Source organism: Stigmatopora nigra, chromosome 5 (assembly GCF_051989575.1).
Source record: "Stigmatopora nigra isolate UIUO_SnigA chromosome 5, RoL_Snig_1.1, whole genome shotgun sequence".
Lineage (NCBI taxonomy): Eukaryota > Metazoa > Chordata > Actinopteri > Syngnathiformes > Syngnathidae > Stigmatopora > Stigmatopora nigra.
Window position 1 is genome coordinate 12341362 of NC_135512.1, and position 16996 is coordinate 12358357.

The following is a 16996-nucleotide window of genomic DNA, read 5'->3' on the forward strand; positions in this document are numbered from 1 at the left end:
AATGCAGGACAAGACATTACCTATAAATTGGAACATTGAGCTGTATTTTCTTATCAAAAGAGGGGATGAAATTAGGGAGTTGCTAGGTAGACAGCTGAGCTTGGCAAAAGCTGTTTATACTGTAATCGATATACTTTTCATGATAAAAGGCCTCAGTCTGGACATTACATGTGAGTGATTTTTAATGAATGCCTACCTGGCAGAAAACAGGTTTGTAGGTCTCCGAGAAGATTTGGGTCATCTCTTCAGAGTTACAGAGGTCAAGAGGCAGCCTATCCACACACACACATTTCGAGTGGAGGCTCTCTTCCTGGCACAGCTGATTGACATCCATCCATTGGACCATCAATGAACGGTTCCCCTGCAAAATCACAGGTAATTGTTCTTTTACTTCCTCAACAGCTCTCAGTTTGTCCTCAGGAATATGTTAGAAAGTATTTAGAATATTCCATATTTCATGTGTATATATTTTCCTAAGTAGAAGTACCACTGTCTTTCACATAACCTACGGGTATATTGACAATTAACCCCAAGATTTTGGTCATTCCGTTATTTCAATCTGAGCTCACATTAGCTCAGTCCAATTTGTCGTCCAATTTGCATTTCTTTGTGTTATCTTTTCTGTACTGGGGTCACAGCATATTGCTCAAATGTGTATTCAATAACAATCTGGTCAACATACCATTGGTCTTCCCAGCAATTCAGAACGGGCCCGCGACGCCGAGTCTTTCTTCATGTACTCAACAAATCCATAGCCCTTGGAGTGGCCCGTCAGGTCGCTATACACCAGAAAGGAGCGCTCGATGTTTCCGTAAGAACGTACCAGCTCCTCAAACTCCTGGGCAGTGAAGGTGTGGGGCAAGTTGGTGAGGCAGAGGAGAGAGTCTGTAGGCTGCAGGGTGACATTGATCAGGCGTCCCCGGACAGTGCTGTGATGGAGGGAGCGGATGGCATCCTGAGCCTGGTCCCCGTTCAGCAAAGTCACAAAGGCTGGAGGAGTGGACATTATGGAGACAGGCACGAAGGAAAAACACAGACAACAAGAAACAACACAAAGAAATGGACGTACATAACAAAACAGATGTGTGATAGAGACAGACATGCGTTCAAAGCAGACATTAAGGAAAATTCACAAAGACCGTGCACATTAAAAGTAAAATAAAAAGAGCTCAAATGTGAACAAAATACGAATATGACAAGAAATGGTTCAACATGCATACAATTCCACAGACAGTTATAATGACAGACAGACATTTACACAAAGAGAAAGACAACACATTAGCAATAAAGCCAAGGAAGCCACAATGTAGAGGGAATACACTGTGAAACACATACATTAACCATTTTTGTTAAAATGACATGCCAGAGGAACAGGAACATTTTCCTTATGATCCTTACAGATTATTTATAGTTGAATTCATGTGAATGCTACAAGAGTCCATGAGTTAGTGTATTTCTTAGCCCTTTTTGTGGTTTGACTGTACATTTTGAACTATTTCAATAAATGATGCAGATTTTGTTACTGGGTCATTTCGATTCATCTTCAGACCCAAATAAGAGTAAATGGGCTGTTTTTATTCTGCGTTGTAAAGTAATATGTGAAGTTCAGTTATCCCCCATAGTTTGTTTTTCATCCCACGGCGCAACATTTTAACATTTAACTTACCTGGTTAAGTTGTTTATTGTACAACTCATTTTAGATTGTATTTATAACTGTATTTCATCCTGATAAAATGAATTTGACACCATAAACTGTAGTGTAAAATTACAAAAATAACCAAGAGTGTTTAACAGAGGCAAAACAAACAATGTATTTCCAAACTTGCACACTACTATTGATTCTTATTCCCGTGGAATTTCCCAAATTAATTCACACTCTAATTCACACATCAAACTACAAACCCTAAATATATGGTATAATCCATAAAATCAGAAGGGGGTTATATAAGATAAAGATGGCTAGACTCGCACAAAGAAGCTATCTTTGCTTCACCATCTGTGCAGCCCTTCATGTCTGCTCCACAGTCTTAGCATTTCTTGAATCCACAAAACTGTATTTTTAAAATTCATCTCTCTGGTATTCCACTGACTTCAACCTTATATTTCTATTCTGAAGTATCTCATTGCTTATCCCTCTCCATTCCTAAATGCATATTTCTAATTTAAGATTCTAACTGCAACCAAATCAATTACCTCGAGTCTCATCTAACATAAGAACACTTACTCAGGAGTAAATGTCTTCCACTAAAAGTCTAATCTTCTTTTAACGGTGTGTACTAGATTTGATTAGGCAATAGAAGGGGATAGAACTATTCGGCTGTAATAAAAATGTAGCATAAGAAATGTGGGTTGGTGTAAATTTGGGCACGATACACTTTCTTTACCGTTGGAAACGGAGGTGAAAGACTATAAAATATGTGAAAAATAATCTGACACTTAATAACGGGATTATTATTTATTAATTAGCAAAGGAAGAATTTGAAACAGACAAAATAATTTAAAAAAACCTTTTGCCAGATAGATTGCCAGATGTTAATTATGGAATTTTGCGTTTGTTGTTTCTCTAATTGGTAAATTGGGAAGGAAACAAAGTCAAAGGTTAGAATCCTCTTGAAAGTGGCATTTCCAGTTAGAGTATCCATTAAGAATCTAATTAAAATCAGGGAGTTTCAATGTTGCAATGTAGCAGTACCCAAACGCCTCAAGAGTTTACTGTTCATTTTATGCAAGGTGGCCTTAATGATAATTACCCCTCATGTTAGCTCAAAGGTCAGATTTGATATCATGTGAAGTCAGGACGTTCATTACAATAACATATGACTGACTCAATAAGAAAAAGTAGTGCAAAATTGATAATCCTTTTTTTTCTCCTCCAAAATGTAATACTGAGCTATTCACAGCTCATCTAATTAGTTAGGTGAGAAAGTGCTTTAATTTCAATTCAGATCTGAAACATCAAGCAGAGAGCCATAGGTCAGATGAGATGTAGGAACTGCCACATCACTGCAATCTCATCCTGGCATTGTTTGACATCCCCCCTGTTAAAGCAGCACTTAAAAGATGCACTCTTTCACTTTGCGCCTCGACAGTTTCCCATGACAGACACAATTCAAGGAATGAAGCACCCAAGGATGTTCTAGGATGATCTGCAACTTGTCCTGAGCTTATGGTACACAATATCTTTGTCTGGATCATCTTGAATTACCAAGGATACTGAAAAACTTGAACTTTTTAAAATGAAAATCAATTAATTATATAATAACACAGATTAGAGCCCAATTGCCTCCTCTGTGATAAACTAACTCTAAAAGTGTGCTCATATATTCTCAAATGCTCACTAAAGCATTATATACAGCCAAGATTTTTGCAGCACTCAAAAAAGCTTCATCCTATTTTCTTTATCTGCACTTTTATTTCTCTCAGCCCTACTTAAGACAGCAGTAAGTACACGTGTAAACCCTTGAGATGCACTGTGCCCTGATCTCCTCTCAAGCTTGAAGCGTTTTGTCTTCACAAATGTTGGACCTCCTACACTCTTCTTTATCATCACCACTTTCTCATGATTGCATTTGCATTTGTTTGAACCATTGCCATTTGGTATTTGTCATAGCACAGTCACACACATTGGAGCCATATCAGTCACTGTACCTTACTAACCTGTCCTGAACTGACTGAAAACATTTGAAATTTATTAGAACAGATATGTCTGCCATAAAAGAAATTGATTTTCACCATCTCATGAACTGCATTGGTGAGATGAGAGAGGAGCTACTCAACTTGCCAACACATGGCAATATTGCTATAACAATTACAGCAATGTGATCAGTAGATTGCTATGGTAATTGTCTTGATGTTGGAAGGCACTGGAACTAGTCATCAGTGTAAATCCAGACTATTCCGAATATGCTCAATTAGTGATATCTCATAAAAAAACACTTAGCATTATCATGCTCAGAACAGGAGCTGATGGTCATGAATGAATGGCATAACTTGATGTGCAGAGATGTGTTGAGGACCCCAATATGGCCCTCTCAATAGCTACTGTAAATTTTTGTATCATTATTGTAAAAAGAGCTGCACCTTTCATAAATTGGAGCTCACTTTTTTGATCGCTTTTAATCACAATAAGATTTTGACAGGCAGCCTGGCAAATAAGTGGTGAGCGCGTCAGCCTCAAAGTTCTGGGGTTCTGGGTTCGATCCCAGATTGTTCCTCATGTGTGGAATTTGTATGTTCTTCCTAAGCTTGCGTGGGATTTATCTAGGTGATCCTGTTCCCTTGCACGTCCCAAAAACATGCATGGTGGGCTGGTTGAACACTCCAAATTGCCTCTAGGTACGAGCGTGAGGATTAATGATTATCCGTCACCTTGTGCCCTGCGATTGGCAAATCTGGCTTCTGGGTGTCCCCCACGTTGTGCTCGAAGTCAGCTGGGATAGGCTCCAGAACCCCCCATGACCCTTGTGAGGAGAAATGGTTCAGAAAATGAATGGAGGGGAAAAATGTCGACTCACTCGAGCTAAAAAAATGGCTGCATATGTGACCAATCCAAAAGGAAACTAATGGCTAAATACGAACAAAGATAATAATTAAGTTCTATAACAATAAATGTGTGGGCAGGCGCAAGCTTGATTCCCGCTAGTGGCAGTATGATTGTGCGTCCGAATGGTGGTCTGTTTCTGGGGGACAGGCGACCAGTCTACGGTGTAGTCTGCCTTTCGCACAAACTCTCCTGCGATAGGCTCCAGCAACCCCCGCAACCCTTACAAGGATGGACGGTTATGAATGAGTCACTCAAGCAAAAACAAAGATTGCATATATGACATAATTCACATAATTCGCTGACAGTCTTAAACTGTGCATGAGGCAAACTAGTAAGCGTTTTGCAGGCATCCGCAGTCTTCCTCAATGAATAGTTCAGAGTAGGGTTGACACAAAGGCTTCCACTGAAATGTTGGTACAACCAGGATTACCTTTGTGTTTGTACTCACATCCGCCGTGCCATATAGAGTTGGCCAACAACTACACATACTTTTGACTCACTGTGGAGTCGGTGAGTCACACTTTCAAGCCTGTGAACTAGATCATCTTTGTATGTGATACGAAAAAAAATGTAAATGTTTGCATCTGTCTATGGTTTTAATCTTTATACCAATCTTAGAAGGAGAAATAAACCAACAGAGAAAGTATAGATGTGTATTGTGCCATGTTAATGGTGCCCTCAACTTTAACTTTATTGATTATGATTTTAATTCATCTCTGTGATGCCATCTCACTTGGTAAGTACACCATTTGCTTTGAAAACGCCTAGGTTTTTATTTCATAACTCAAACTAGTTTGGCTAGTTACTAGTTTGTCATCAATATCCAGTTGACTGGTGCTAACGGGAATGATTTTTGCTGATTGGCCATGGGTGGGCCGGCCCGGTAGAACGAGTGGTTGGCGCGTTGGCCTCACAGCACTGGGGCTCTGGGTTCAAATCCAGATCACGTCCACCTGTGTGGAGTTTGCATGTTCTCCCTTGGCCTGCGTGGGAATCCTCCCACATTCCAAATAAATGAAACGGCTGATTGGACATTCTACAATGCCCCTAGGTATGAAAGTTGATTGCAGAACAGGCAAGAACCCTGACTTCTGCCTGTCCGCATGAAGAAAACAGTTGCTCTTAGTTGGCCTAATGCCATACAGCGACACAGGATTGAAGGTTGTGGCAAAAAGTGACTAAGACAAGGACTGGTCAACTACATAAATTGTACCAAACCACAGCAAATGCACATGTATAGATAGATATAAGTATAGTCAATACCTTTTTTTTTTTACTTCATTCATGTCCAGATTTTTTATATTGGACATGACTCATACAATTGGCTAAGCCAAGGCTGCTACTGTCCTCTCTTGAAGGCTTCCAGAGGAAGGATTTTGGCCATGCAGCAGATACAATAAAGTAGAAATGAGCTCTTTGAGTGCTTTCATCTTTACTATTGTGCTTATAGTATACCTTCACAAGTAAAGCATGCCCTCAGGGCTTGCAGTCTTTCCTATTATTAGTTTGTTTTTTCCAGTAGTTCCATTCAGAATCATTACTCCTTTCTCGTCTGCTGGACGAGCCTTTTATACTCTTCATTCACTTCTCTTTTTGTCCTTTTTTACATTCAGCAAAATTTTATTTCCACCTATCCAAAACACTACTGGAGCCAGTCAACAACCCCCGTCTCTATCCTTGATCACCAAACCCTGTTGCGAATCCTTCTCATTTCTACCTGTCCCCCCTGCCAATCTGTAAAAAATGGTACACCTACTTATGAATGTTTTAAATGTGAAATATTCAAGTTACAATAGCCTAAATGGGAAAATTTAGTCTCTAGATACACAAGAAATTCCAAGTTACAAAACGTGAAACATGTTTTCGACTAGATAACTGCCTTTGCATGTCTTATTAATTTTAATGGCTACATAAATATTTTTCTTAATTTCACATTTTGTGCATTGCATATATTTCAAAGAAAAATTAATATACTTTTATCATTTCTGATGACTTTCAGGTGCAGTATTAATGATCTTCAAACGGTAGGAACAAATGAAAGCTTTTCCATGTGAAATACATCTCTACTTATGAAAAATCCAAGTTGAGAAACCACTTCTCGAGCTAATTAATTTTGTAGGTGCAGGTAAAAAATATTTTTTCTCTCTTAAGCTCTCAACCTTTTGTTTGCAATTTCTAGCTTCACCTTGCATATAGATTTCTTTGTCTCTTATCTTCTCTGTGTCACACGTCTTGGCTAATCTTTTTCGTAGTAAATGAAGTCATGTATTAAAGTAAAACATTTGGTAATGCGAAAATTTTAGACCGAATAGCATTTGGGATTTAAAACAACTTACGCTTGAAGGTTTCTAGCAAACTAAAAAAAATGCAAACATTTGAGAACAGGGCTCATATATTAACCATTCATGATTGAAAAATCTAAAAGAAGCAGATGGGAAAATATGCAGAAAAGTATGGATGAAGTTAGGAGTGATGTGAAAAAAGTCAAGTTAAATATAGTCGGAATGTAAAATCCCAGTGCGCAAAGTAATAAAGGTATGGGTGGAAAGAAAACGGCACACATAACTTGTTGTGTGTATGGGGTGCTGTAAAGCAGTTGCAATTGCCTAAATAAGAACCACAAATGAAAATGTGGATAAAAACACACCGCATGGTGCACTGAACGTGCACATTAACACTGACAGGTTCAGTCCAGGACAATTTCAAAAGGACAGACGTAAACACTACAATTATGATGACCTAATAAGTCCAAAAGTAGAGACCTGACTGTGAAGTGATATGGTCATGGGGTGGAGAAGCATGCCTAAGCTCCTGTGTGAGCTTTAGTTCAGTAAGCATGGGGAATCTCTCAGTTGTAATACACCAAGAAATGTAAAACACATGTATGGGTTACAAAACAAGTTACTAATTAAAATGATAAAAATCTGTTATATTTTGTTACACTTAAATTGTTGCAAGTTTTGAATCTAAGCACACTATGTATAGAAATACACCAATATGGAAAGACCTAACATATATTTTATGCAGGAACTGATCTGAATTTACAATAGTTGCTGTGAAAATATGGCAGAGTAGTTGTAAATGTGAATGGTTGCCTGTCTCACTGTGTGTCCAACCATTTAGGTTATTGTTCCTCTTTTCACCTGAAGTCAGCAGGCCACAAAATCCTGTGATCCTAGTTTGCATTTTTTAAGATTATCCCAGCCAAGTCTGGTCTACATTTTCCACGAAATTTGAGGTATTACTGTACAGTTTTGAAATGTAGAAAAACTGAAGGCTAACCAATATACCTCGTCAGATTACTTAACGTTTAAAGCTTTGCTGTCCTTTGTCTTTCAAAATTATCTCAGAAACTTGGAATTGAGAACATTGTCCTTTTCCATTTTCAGTATGCTTCTTTAGTTGCTCTTTTGGCTGCTTCAGGGCACTGGGGCTTAGCGTACTTCACACCAATTATACAATAGTGATAAATAGACTCATAAACCCACACGGAATGTGCAATTTTCTCTGGAGAAATGTGGCAATTACTGTTTGATACCTTCTTGTCAGCATTGTCTTCAAATTGCAAACAACAACAATCTAATTTCTTTATATCCATCCGCCTTTTATATCACCAATCTTAATTAAAGTTGCAGGTGTTTTGAAGACTGTGAATGTGTAAAAAAAATATTTTTTTACGTAATGTACATACTATTTGCAAGGTGAGACAAAAGATTGGTAGAATGGGGGAATGAGCAATTTAAATGCCTCCGAAATTCACAATAATGGGATTCTCCATGGGGGAAAATCTGAAATGTCAGACTGGATGAACTTATCCAAGAACATTTTGCACTTAAATTTGTTAGAAGAAGGGGTTCCCTGAGTAGCAGACCAAGTTAAAGTATCCCTGTGGACATTAGTGCAAGAATGTTAAAGATGACTTGTACAAAAGGGAGACATTTTGGGAACCACCGCCCAATACCTACTATAGAAAGAGCATACATTGTCCTAGTTGCTCGGATGAACTATTTTAGGAATGCTTAAAAATTCATGACAATATTACCTAGAATAATTAGTCTATTATCTAATGCAAAATCAATTTTCTCCATTTATCCCACACCAACACAGGTGCCCTGCTAAATTGCAACATTAGTGGCACAGCAGTCGAGTAGGAGCCCACTTGAACAGAAGTTGGTGACGTGTGCTTTTCACAGACAAGTTATTGACATGTCACATGTCCCATTGGGATTTTCGACCGATCCCAATTCTCCCCTTTGCCCTTCAGTTCACCCATGATCCTTTAGTTTTACACAAAGACTAAGTACTGTTCCAATTTCCAGTAACACTCACATTAGTCTAGATTTAGACGTGTCCCATAGACCTGAAGCTCTATATCAGGGGTGACCAACTCCAGTGTATGGAACTGTTGCACAGGTAACATAGGAAAAAAACAGCCAGGTCACACTCAAAGGGACCTGAGCCAGTGTGCCCACCCAGAGTGGCAACCATTTGTGGGGGATATAATCAAGACCCAGAGCCCAAAGTCACCCCAACTAGCCCCAGAGTGAGTGTGGATGTAGAACTGGAACACACATACCTGTGCAACCCACTACCAACCCACTACCACCCCACTTTCCTTTTTCCCAGGAGCAATGGGAAACTGTAACAGCACTTGTTTTAACATTAACTTTAACTCGCAACTGTAACCACCGAGGACCTACAGTGACCCCCACCGAGAAGGGCAATGCCAGCAAATGTCTGCCATGTGTTCATATGATCATACTCGAACACTAGACAGGGAAATGGTTGAACTTCTTATAAATGCAATGAACATTTTAAAAATATTTGTATGAAGCTATTTTTGTAAAGATGTGTTTTTTTAATTAACAAAAGATTACTTTTAAGCGTGTGTACATAGTGTTGCATGGAAACTTTAAGACTGAGCTTGAGCACACAGCACTGATGAATTAACGTCTATTATATCTATACAAACATAGTATACTAAACAAGATATAGTAGTTAGTGTTGAAATAAAAGCTTAATGAACATGCTCTGCTAATAACTTTTGTTTTGCAAATGTGCTGTAAATTGTTTACAAGTATTTATTTTTATGTATGCAGTGGGTATGAGTTTTACCTGTGCCTTTATTGCGATCAACAAAGCAGTACTTCAGTTCATATTCTTTCAGTATTTCATGGACTTCCTGCAAAAACAGGAGAGAAAGCAGATTAGTTCAAGGGATATTACCAAAGAAAAGTGTAATTTTTACAATAAAGGTTTTGTCAAAAAACCAGCCTTAGATTGAATGTGTAAGGGAAATAACAAAGGCTACTGGTTAAAACTGGAAACGGCTGCCCAAGTCTCTTCTTTTAAATTAAAAAAAAAAGGGGGAAATGTTTTTTTTTTCCCACTGTGTTAAAATATTTGACACAGCCATTGAACTGAAATAGTAATTAATTACAAAAAAATAATTAAAGGTCGCACCATTTTACTATCACAAAAGCCCTTCATTAAATCAATACAATACGACTAAAGCAGGAAACATAACATGTTACATGACCATTAGAGAAATAGTGTCAGAGATGTATTGAGAAAAAAGTATTTAGTGTTATTCATATAACATATGTTGGAATAAGAGACAAAACAATGACTTCACGTCCTCAACATATTCAGAATTTCACAGCTGACCAAACAATTAAAAAAAACAAACTATCACTTCTGTCTGTGTCATCACAACATTTAGTTTTGCCTGAGTTATTTTGACGAAAAACATCTTTTGAACCAAATTCCAGAACACACTCAGTTACGTTACACCTGAATCAAACAAGCAGGATCGTTATTAAGCTTTTGGAGAGATTGCTGAGGGCTTAATCATTTGATTCACAAGTTGGCTGCTCAGACTGATGTTTATGGGTTATGTTTCTTTAAAAGTCAGTGAATAAGTGAAGTCACTAATGCTGAAATGCAGGCCCGAACAGCCGAACAGACCAGGTTTAAAAAAAATAAAAATAAAAACACAAAAAGAACTAAGACAGGCCTGATGCGAGCTTGAGCCAATTAACAGCACTACATGTAGACAGACAGTCAGTAAGTCACATCACCCATACTACGAATCTACTCCCTTAAATTCTTTGACAGATTTACAGTATGTGCACAATCAGCAAAGTAGAAATGCAGCTCTGCTCACTGCGGGGACATCTCACATTGGTTCTGACATACTGACATAGTGAGGACCACAGAGAAAGGGGGAAAAAAACTGTTCATCAAATATCAAGTTTTGTCAGAAAACCTTTTTCTCCTTATGCACTTTTAACAGCTCTGTAACACTCATTATAAATTGCAGAACAATATCTTCAAGGACATTAATGTTAATTATGAGTCCGTAATGAATTACCAAAGAAAAACATAAAAAAAGACAATCTACGAAACACAATGTCATCATTGTTTGACAGCTGGCACAACTGATTGTGCAGCCGTATACTGTATTTTCACGACTGTATGGCGCATCGCATTTAAAGGCGCAGTGTCAGTAACAAGTGCTATTTATGTATTTGACACACACACACAAGACACATCGCATTTATGGATGCACCCAAATTCCCCCAAAACATGAATGGTAAGCTGATTGGACACTCTAAATTGCCCCTAGGTCTGAGTGTGAGCGTGAATAGTCGTCCGTCTCCGCGCCCCCTGCTGTCGACTGGCCACCGATTCAGGGTTTCCCCTCGCCTCTCCATTCATGCTAACGCTCATAGCTAGGGTATGGAACCCTCGATCCCAGAACCGTGTGTATGACGAGCTAACCACTCGGACACCAGGGCGCACTTGTAATCATTAATTAATCAAACATGTGCATATTTATATACTACTGTGAAGGGTCAATCATCAGGTTGAATGAGTAGTGTAAAAGCATTGTCAATGTCACTTAAAGATGAGCATTTAGTGCCAGTCATGCCAGTTGAAATGAGTTGGACATCTATTATTGTCAATGGCCGGCAAGGATTTAAATCAGCGGTCCCCAACCTTTTTCTCACCGCAGACTGGTAAAGGTGTTTCAATTTTCCCGGCTAATGAGGAGGGCGACAACAAACTGTGTGGGGGTGGGTAGGTGCATGACATCAACAATAGCAAAACAAACCTAATCCGAAGCATAATAGCAATAATTTTATTTTATTTTAACAACTTTTCTCATTTCAAATAGGAGGGCGAGTTTGAAAGGGTTCATATTTATTACTCTATTACTCTAACGGACCGGAACCAGCTGGCTCATGGACCAGTACCGGTCCACAAACCGGTTGTTGGGAACCACTGATTTAAGTGACTTTTGCCATCTGTGCTTGCTGGCTGCTGACAGTTTATAAATGTGTTCCCATCCGTGAGCTAATTAGACAGAGGACAGCATTGCTGGATTAGTATTGTTTTGACAGCAGCCTGCCTCGTGGACATAACTTCCTTTTAGTGCACCTTTTTACTGCTTATTTAACTCCTCCATCTGTATTCAATAGGTGCATATCATGTAGTGATCAAGAGTTATTTCCACTAGAATATCAAAGTGTAAGCACTTAACCACTCAAATCCAGACATTCCACGATGAAACATGGACAAAATCGAAACACAAACATCTACTCAGTTGCGGGGCTTCAAGCGTCAAACAATTTACGCACGCGCCCAGACGCACAAAAAAAGTGGCCGATCTTTAACTTAACCGCAACACTCAACTCCGATTTTGACAAAATTAAACTTTTAAGTCAAAGTACTGTACCTGGTTCGTTGTGTCGGGTGGGAGGTTCTTAATTAGTATTTTCCGACGATTGCGAAGCTCTTGGCGAGTTTTGGCCAGCCTTCGCTCGATCTCCTCCGGTTCCAGCTCGGGCAAGTCCCGGAGACTCATCCACGGTTCTGGCGAGGGTTGCGTTCCCGCAGTTGTCGCCCCCGCCTCGTCGTCGTCCGGTTGCGGGTTCTCTTCGCTGGTCATCCCCGGAGAAAGTGCACTCACCCGGGCGAGAGAGGAGTGGACGCTCGGCGGCTGGATGGATGACGCTGTCGCCATTTTGGATGTCTGAGTGGAAAGTGTGAGAGAGGGAGAGAGCAGGTGTGATCAGATTGGAAGCGTGCGTATGTAGTACATTAGTGCACACATCAAAGCAGCGGCCCGGGGGCCAAATTTGGCCCGCCGCATCATTTTGTGCGGTCCGAGAAAGTAAATCATGAGTGTCGAGTTTCTGTTTTAGGATCAGATTTAAATGAAGATAATTAAGGTATATTATCTTTACTGATTTCCCCTTTTTAAATTAATCATTGCAATATTTTCTTTTGTGTTTTCAGTTCAAAAAGCCTTTTGGAAAATCTAAAAATAATTATATACAAATATTTTCAATTTCCACTTTAATATTGAACATAATTAAATGAAGAATTTGTTTTCTGACAGACTGGCGGTTGAGTGGTTAACACGTCGGCCTCACAGGGGGGGACCTGGTTTCAAATCGCAAAAACAAAATACATAAACACTTCAATATGCTGAGTGATCGCCATTAATTTTGAGGCGAGTCTTCAGTAACCCCCACAACCCTTACGAGAATAGACAGTATGGAAGATGGATGGATAGATTTGTTCCCAACCTCTCCCAGTTAAAAATAATTCAACATCTAGCACCGTCAATGGCTTCTAATGAATTATATTTATTGTGGTGGACTATTCCAGTCTCGCCACAGGCATAGACCTTTAAACCTAATAAAACATTCATAATCGTCTTAAAACATGCTGCCTCAAAAGGTTAAGCAACTAAATATTCGGTTGAGGACACCATCTGCCCTGTTTATATTTTACTTAATATACGTCTGATGTTATTTATTAGAAAATGTATCTATTAACAGTACTCCTGTGATCACATTGGGACGTTCTATTAGTGATAGGTCACTTTTGAGCATATTTATGCATAAAAACACACACACATGACCATATATGATGATTTGTGATCAGGGCATTAAAGTCTTCTTAATCCTTTGGATCTATTTAAGGTAAAACAATATATAATATCACAAATTTAATCAAATATGGTTGGCAAAACACAGATATCACTGTGGCGGAGTTAGCAAATTTCTTCCCATACCTAGAAACCACCAGAGCTTCCTATTTGCCTTGATGGGTAATGTGACTATGAATGGTTATGTGCTTTCCTTCTCGCTATCCATGTCATGAAGTGAATGTCAACCGAGCATGCCTGCCCACGGAGGGTGGAAAGCTGCTCCTGGCAAACACTGGGAACATTGCTTCCCCACAGAGCCCTGACAATGATGCAGCTTCTGCAGGCTACATGAGTATCTGACAGCATGAAAACACTGTATAATCATACAGTCACTCTCACTTACGTAGGCCTACGAACATATCAGGGAGGATGCTTCATCCCACTCAGGAATTTCTCCAGCACGATTATACCTTACATTGAAATCAAACCCCATTTTCCAACCTCCGTGTTCTCTCTCGTGCCATCTGTGTGAAGTGTTTTTTGGCAGATCGATGGCCAGACAATCACAGTTGTCAGTGGGTGAAAATCATCTCACATTGCCAATTTCGTCAATTGCGGTTGGCTTGTTTGAATGAAGGCTTTGAAGATGATGAGAGCAATGGTGAAATGGTGAATTTACACTGGTTTCAAAAGGCAATTTTCAGATTTACACTAAGAGGTACAGATGCTTTTGATTCACTGCAGTGAAAATCGTAACAGTAAACACCGTACATTCTTTGGGTTACAATAGCACACTGTGTGGGCGGAATTGGGATAACTGCATAATGACCAAAGTGAGAGAGAAATGTGTCAGTACAACACATTTTGCTGTCATTATCTGGGTATAATAATCACCATCACCTTTTTAATTTGGTTGTTTACCTCATTTTCCATTTTTACATTTCATCAGAGCTAAGAAGTGTCAGCCAACCAGATCAAAGGATACAGTGTACTACTCCACACGACTTAAAATGTATCCAATATCATGTGTTATAGTACTTCAAAGTGTAGTGAAAATTGGCCTATTTAGAGAGTTCAAACAAAATCCATGTTTTTGAGATGTGGGAGGAAACCGGAGTACCCAAAGAAAACCTACGCAAGCCTGGGCAGATCATGCAAACTCCACTTAGGAATCGTCGGACCTGGGATCAATCCCTCGATCTGAGAATTATGAGACCAATGTGCTAACCATTCACCACCGGATTGCTAAAAGTACATTTATTTCAATTTATTTCTTAAACCTCATTAAGCACTAAAGTAACCATATGCTACATACCTCCAACTAGTGGACGAGAGTGTAATTGCAGCCACCCATTGTTTATTTTACACCAAAAACACCCCTGTAAAGATCATTATACATGGATGTTGAATTGATACGAGAATTATGCAAAGTAATATCACAATAGGGGAATTTATTTTTAGCCAATAAAAGCGAAACGGAAAGAATGAATGTGTACTATTTGTCACCTTTAAAGAAGCATGCATTCAACTTTCTTTACTTGGCAGACTCTTTTCTTTTCACTTATAAGAATCATAAAAGCAATTATACCGAAAAAGGATATTAAACAGCAAAATCCCGTGTGAGTGCTGACAGATTGGGGGACATGAATCATTGAGCAGTTGAAGGCAAGGACTTGTCTGACACACTGGCTGATTTTTTAAAATGTGTGAATCCCTCCTTAAAGTGTTGAATCAATTCCTATGAGAAAATCAGTTGTTGTTTTCACACTGTGAGTTTTCTTATTTTCTTGTGTGTGTGCACACGTCCATTTGGGACAAACAGAAAAATGTTCTGCAGCTACGCTAAACCCAATTTCAATTTCTGCAGTTAAATCCTAGATCATTAATTTTTTGCTTTACAAATGAAGTAGATAAGCGATTTTTAGTCCCTCGCAAATTGTGTAAACCAGAGTCCTGTCAGTGTTTGAGCTTGTCAGCCATTGGTTCATAACATTTCGAAGTAGGTGGGAGGACAAAGAGGAAAAATGCTCACTGGGACTGCATGAGAGCGTGAAGGCGTGGGTGAGCAGAGTGGCACCTGGTGTGCGCTTGGTGGGCGTTGGGGAGGAGGGGGGTGTATTTGAAGAGGAGGGAAAGAGCCCAGAATGAACCCTGAGTGGCAAAGTGGTTCTTGCGTGTAGGAGTTGATGGCTAACGCATCCGTGCGTCTACTTCTACTGCGGTTGTGCCTGTGTGATTGAAGACATCACACTATGGCGTAGTGAGAAGGATAGGAAATGGGGTTTGACAATGCCTTTTGGTTTTTGCAGCATGCGATTACAGTAATCCCTCGAATATTGCAGCTTCAACTTTGGCGGCTTCACTACATCGCAGATTTTTTTCTGGTGGAATTATTTTTAGAATTATTTTTTTGTGTGCAACTTCATAAAAATGTCAAAATCCACACTGAAACTCGAAAGCGGAAGCCCTCCCCCCCCTGTCCTCCGCTTGCTACTAGGACTCAGCACTAAAGTAATAAAGAAAATATATTTTTTAAAGTTCATAAAAATGTGAAAATCCATGCTGAAATTCGCAAGTGGAAGGAAGCAATGTCCTCTGCTTGCTACTAAGACACAGCACTGAGGTAAAATAATAATACAAAATATATATATATATATATTTTAAATTGGGGTGACTACTTCACAGTTTCTCATGCATCACGGCCATGTCTGGTCTCATTAACCACAATAATCGAGGGATTACTGTACATCCTTAAAAGAGATGAAGGGGCTGATGACCTATTAAAATAAGATGACCTCGACACATTGGAAAGATAATATAGAGAATTCCCTGTCTTATTATTGTGGTCATAACCATACTCACAAACAGTAATTTCAGGGATACCATCGTTATTGGACAAGCATGTAAATAATGTACCCTATTATTAGCAAATAGTATTGACAAATTATTCTACTCACTGGCAAGGTATGTCAAAATAATTGTAAACGAGGTAAAAGTGCTCATTCTCTCGACTCTAGAACAACAAATACTTGTGAAAAAATGATTTTGATGAAAGTGAAAATAAGTTTTTACTATATAAAAGATTACACCAAAAAAGTAAAAATGGCACAGTATTTGTGATAATATTAAATGGCATCTGAGAAATAAACGGACACCTAAAATCCTAATATACAGTACTCTACATAACAGTGTCATTGAGCTACTAACATAAACTGCAACCATATGGAAAGTCCTCCTCATCAACGCTCTGCATGCAAGACTATTCTCATGATCAATCTAGCTAGACAACTTGAGAAAAGTAGGTCTTGGAAATATGCTGCGAGTGCATGCCCGCTGTACATGCTGGCAGAGCAGAGAGTGAAATGACCCAAGGGTTCTTGGACACTGAGCTCCATGCCCTAATTTACTGCATTTGTGTGGCATAGTCAAGTGGAGTAACAGTAACAGTGACAGTGGAGGCAAGATTTTCTTTTGTATGGATCTGTCAGCATGACAGCTGTACTGTGGCG

General features: G+C 39.1%; 1 protein-coding gene across 1 annotated transcript in view; it reads right to left on the reverse strand.

Annotated features, from left to right (window-relative positions):
• raver2 (ribonucleoprotein, PTB-binding 2) overlaps positions 1–12610 on the reverse strand; it is a 30199-nt gene extending 17589 nt beyond the window's left edge. The window contains exons 1-4 of the mRNA XM_077717556.1: positions 12285–12610; positions 9659–9725; positions 683–990; positions 197–361 (exon numbers count right to left, since the gene is read on the reverse strand). Of these exons, the coding sequence (XP_077573682.1) occupies positions 197–361; positions 683–990; positions 9659–9725; positions 12285–12572 (828 nt within the window). The 5' untranslated portion in view covers positions 12573–12610. The remainder of the gene's footprint in view (positions 1–196; positions 362–682; positions 991–9658; positions 9726–12284) is intronic.
• Positions 12611–16996: the final 4386 nt, after the last annotated feature.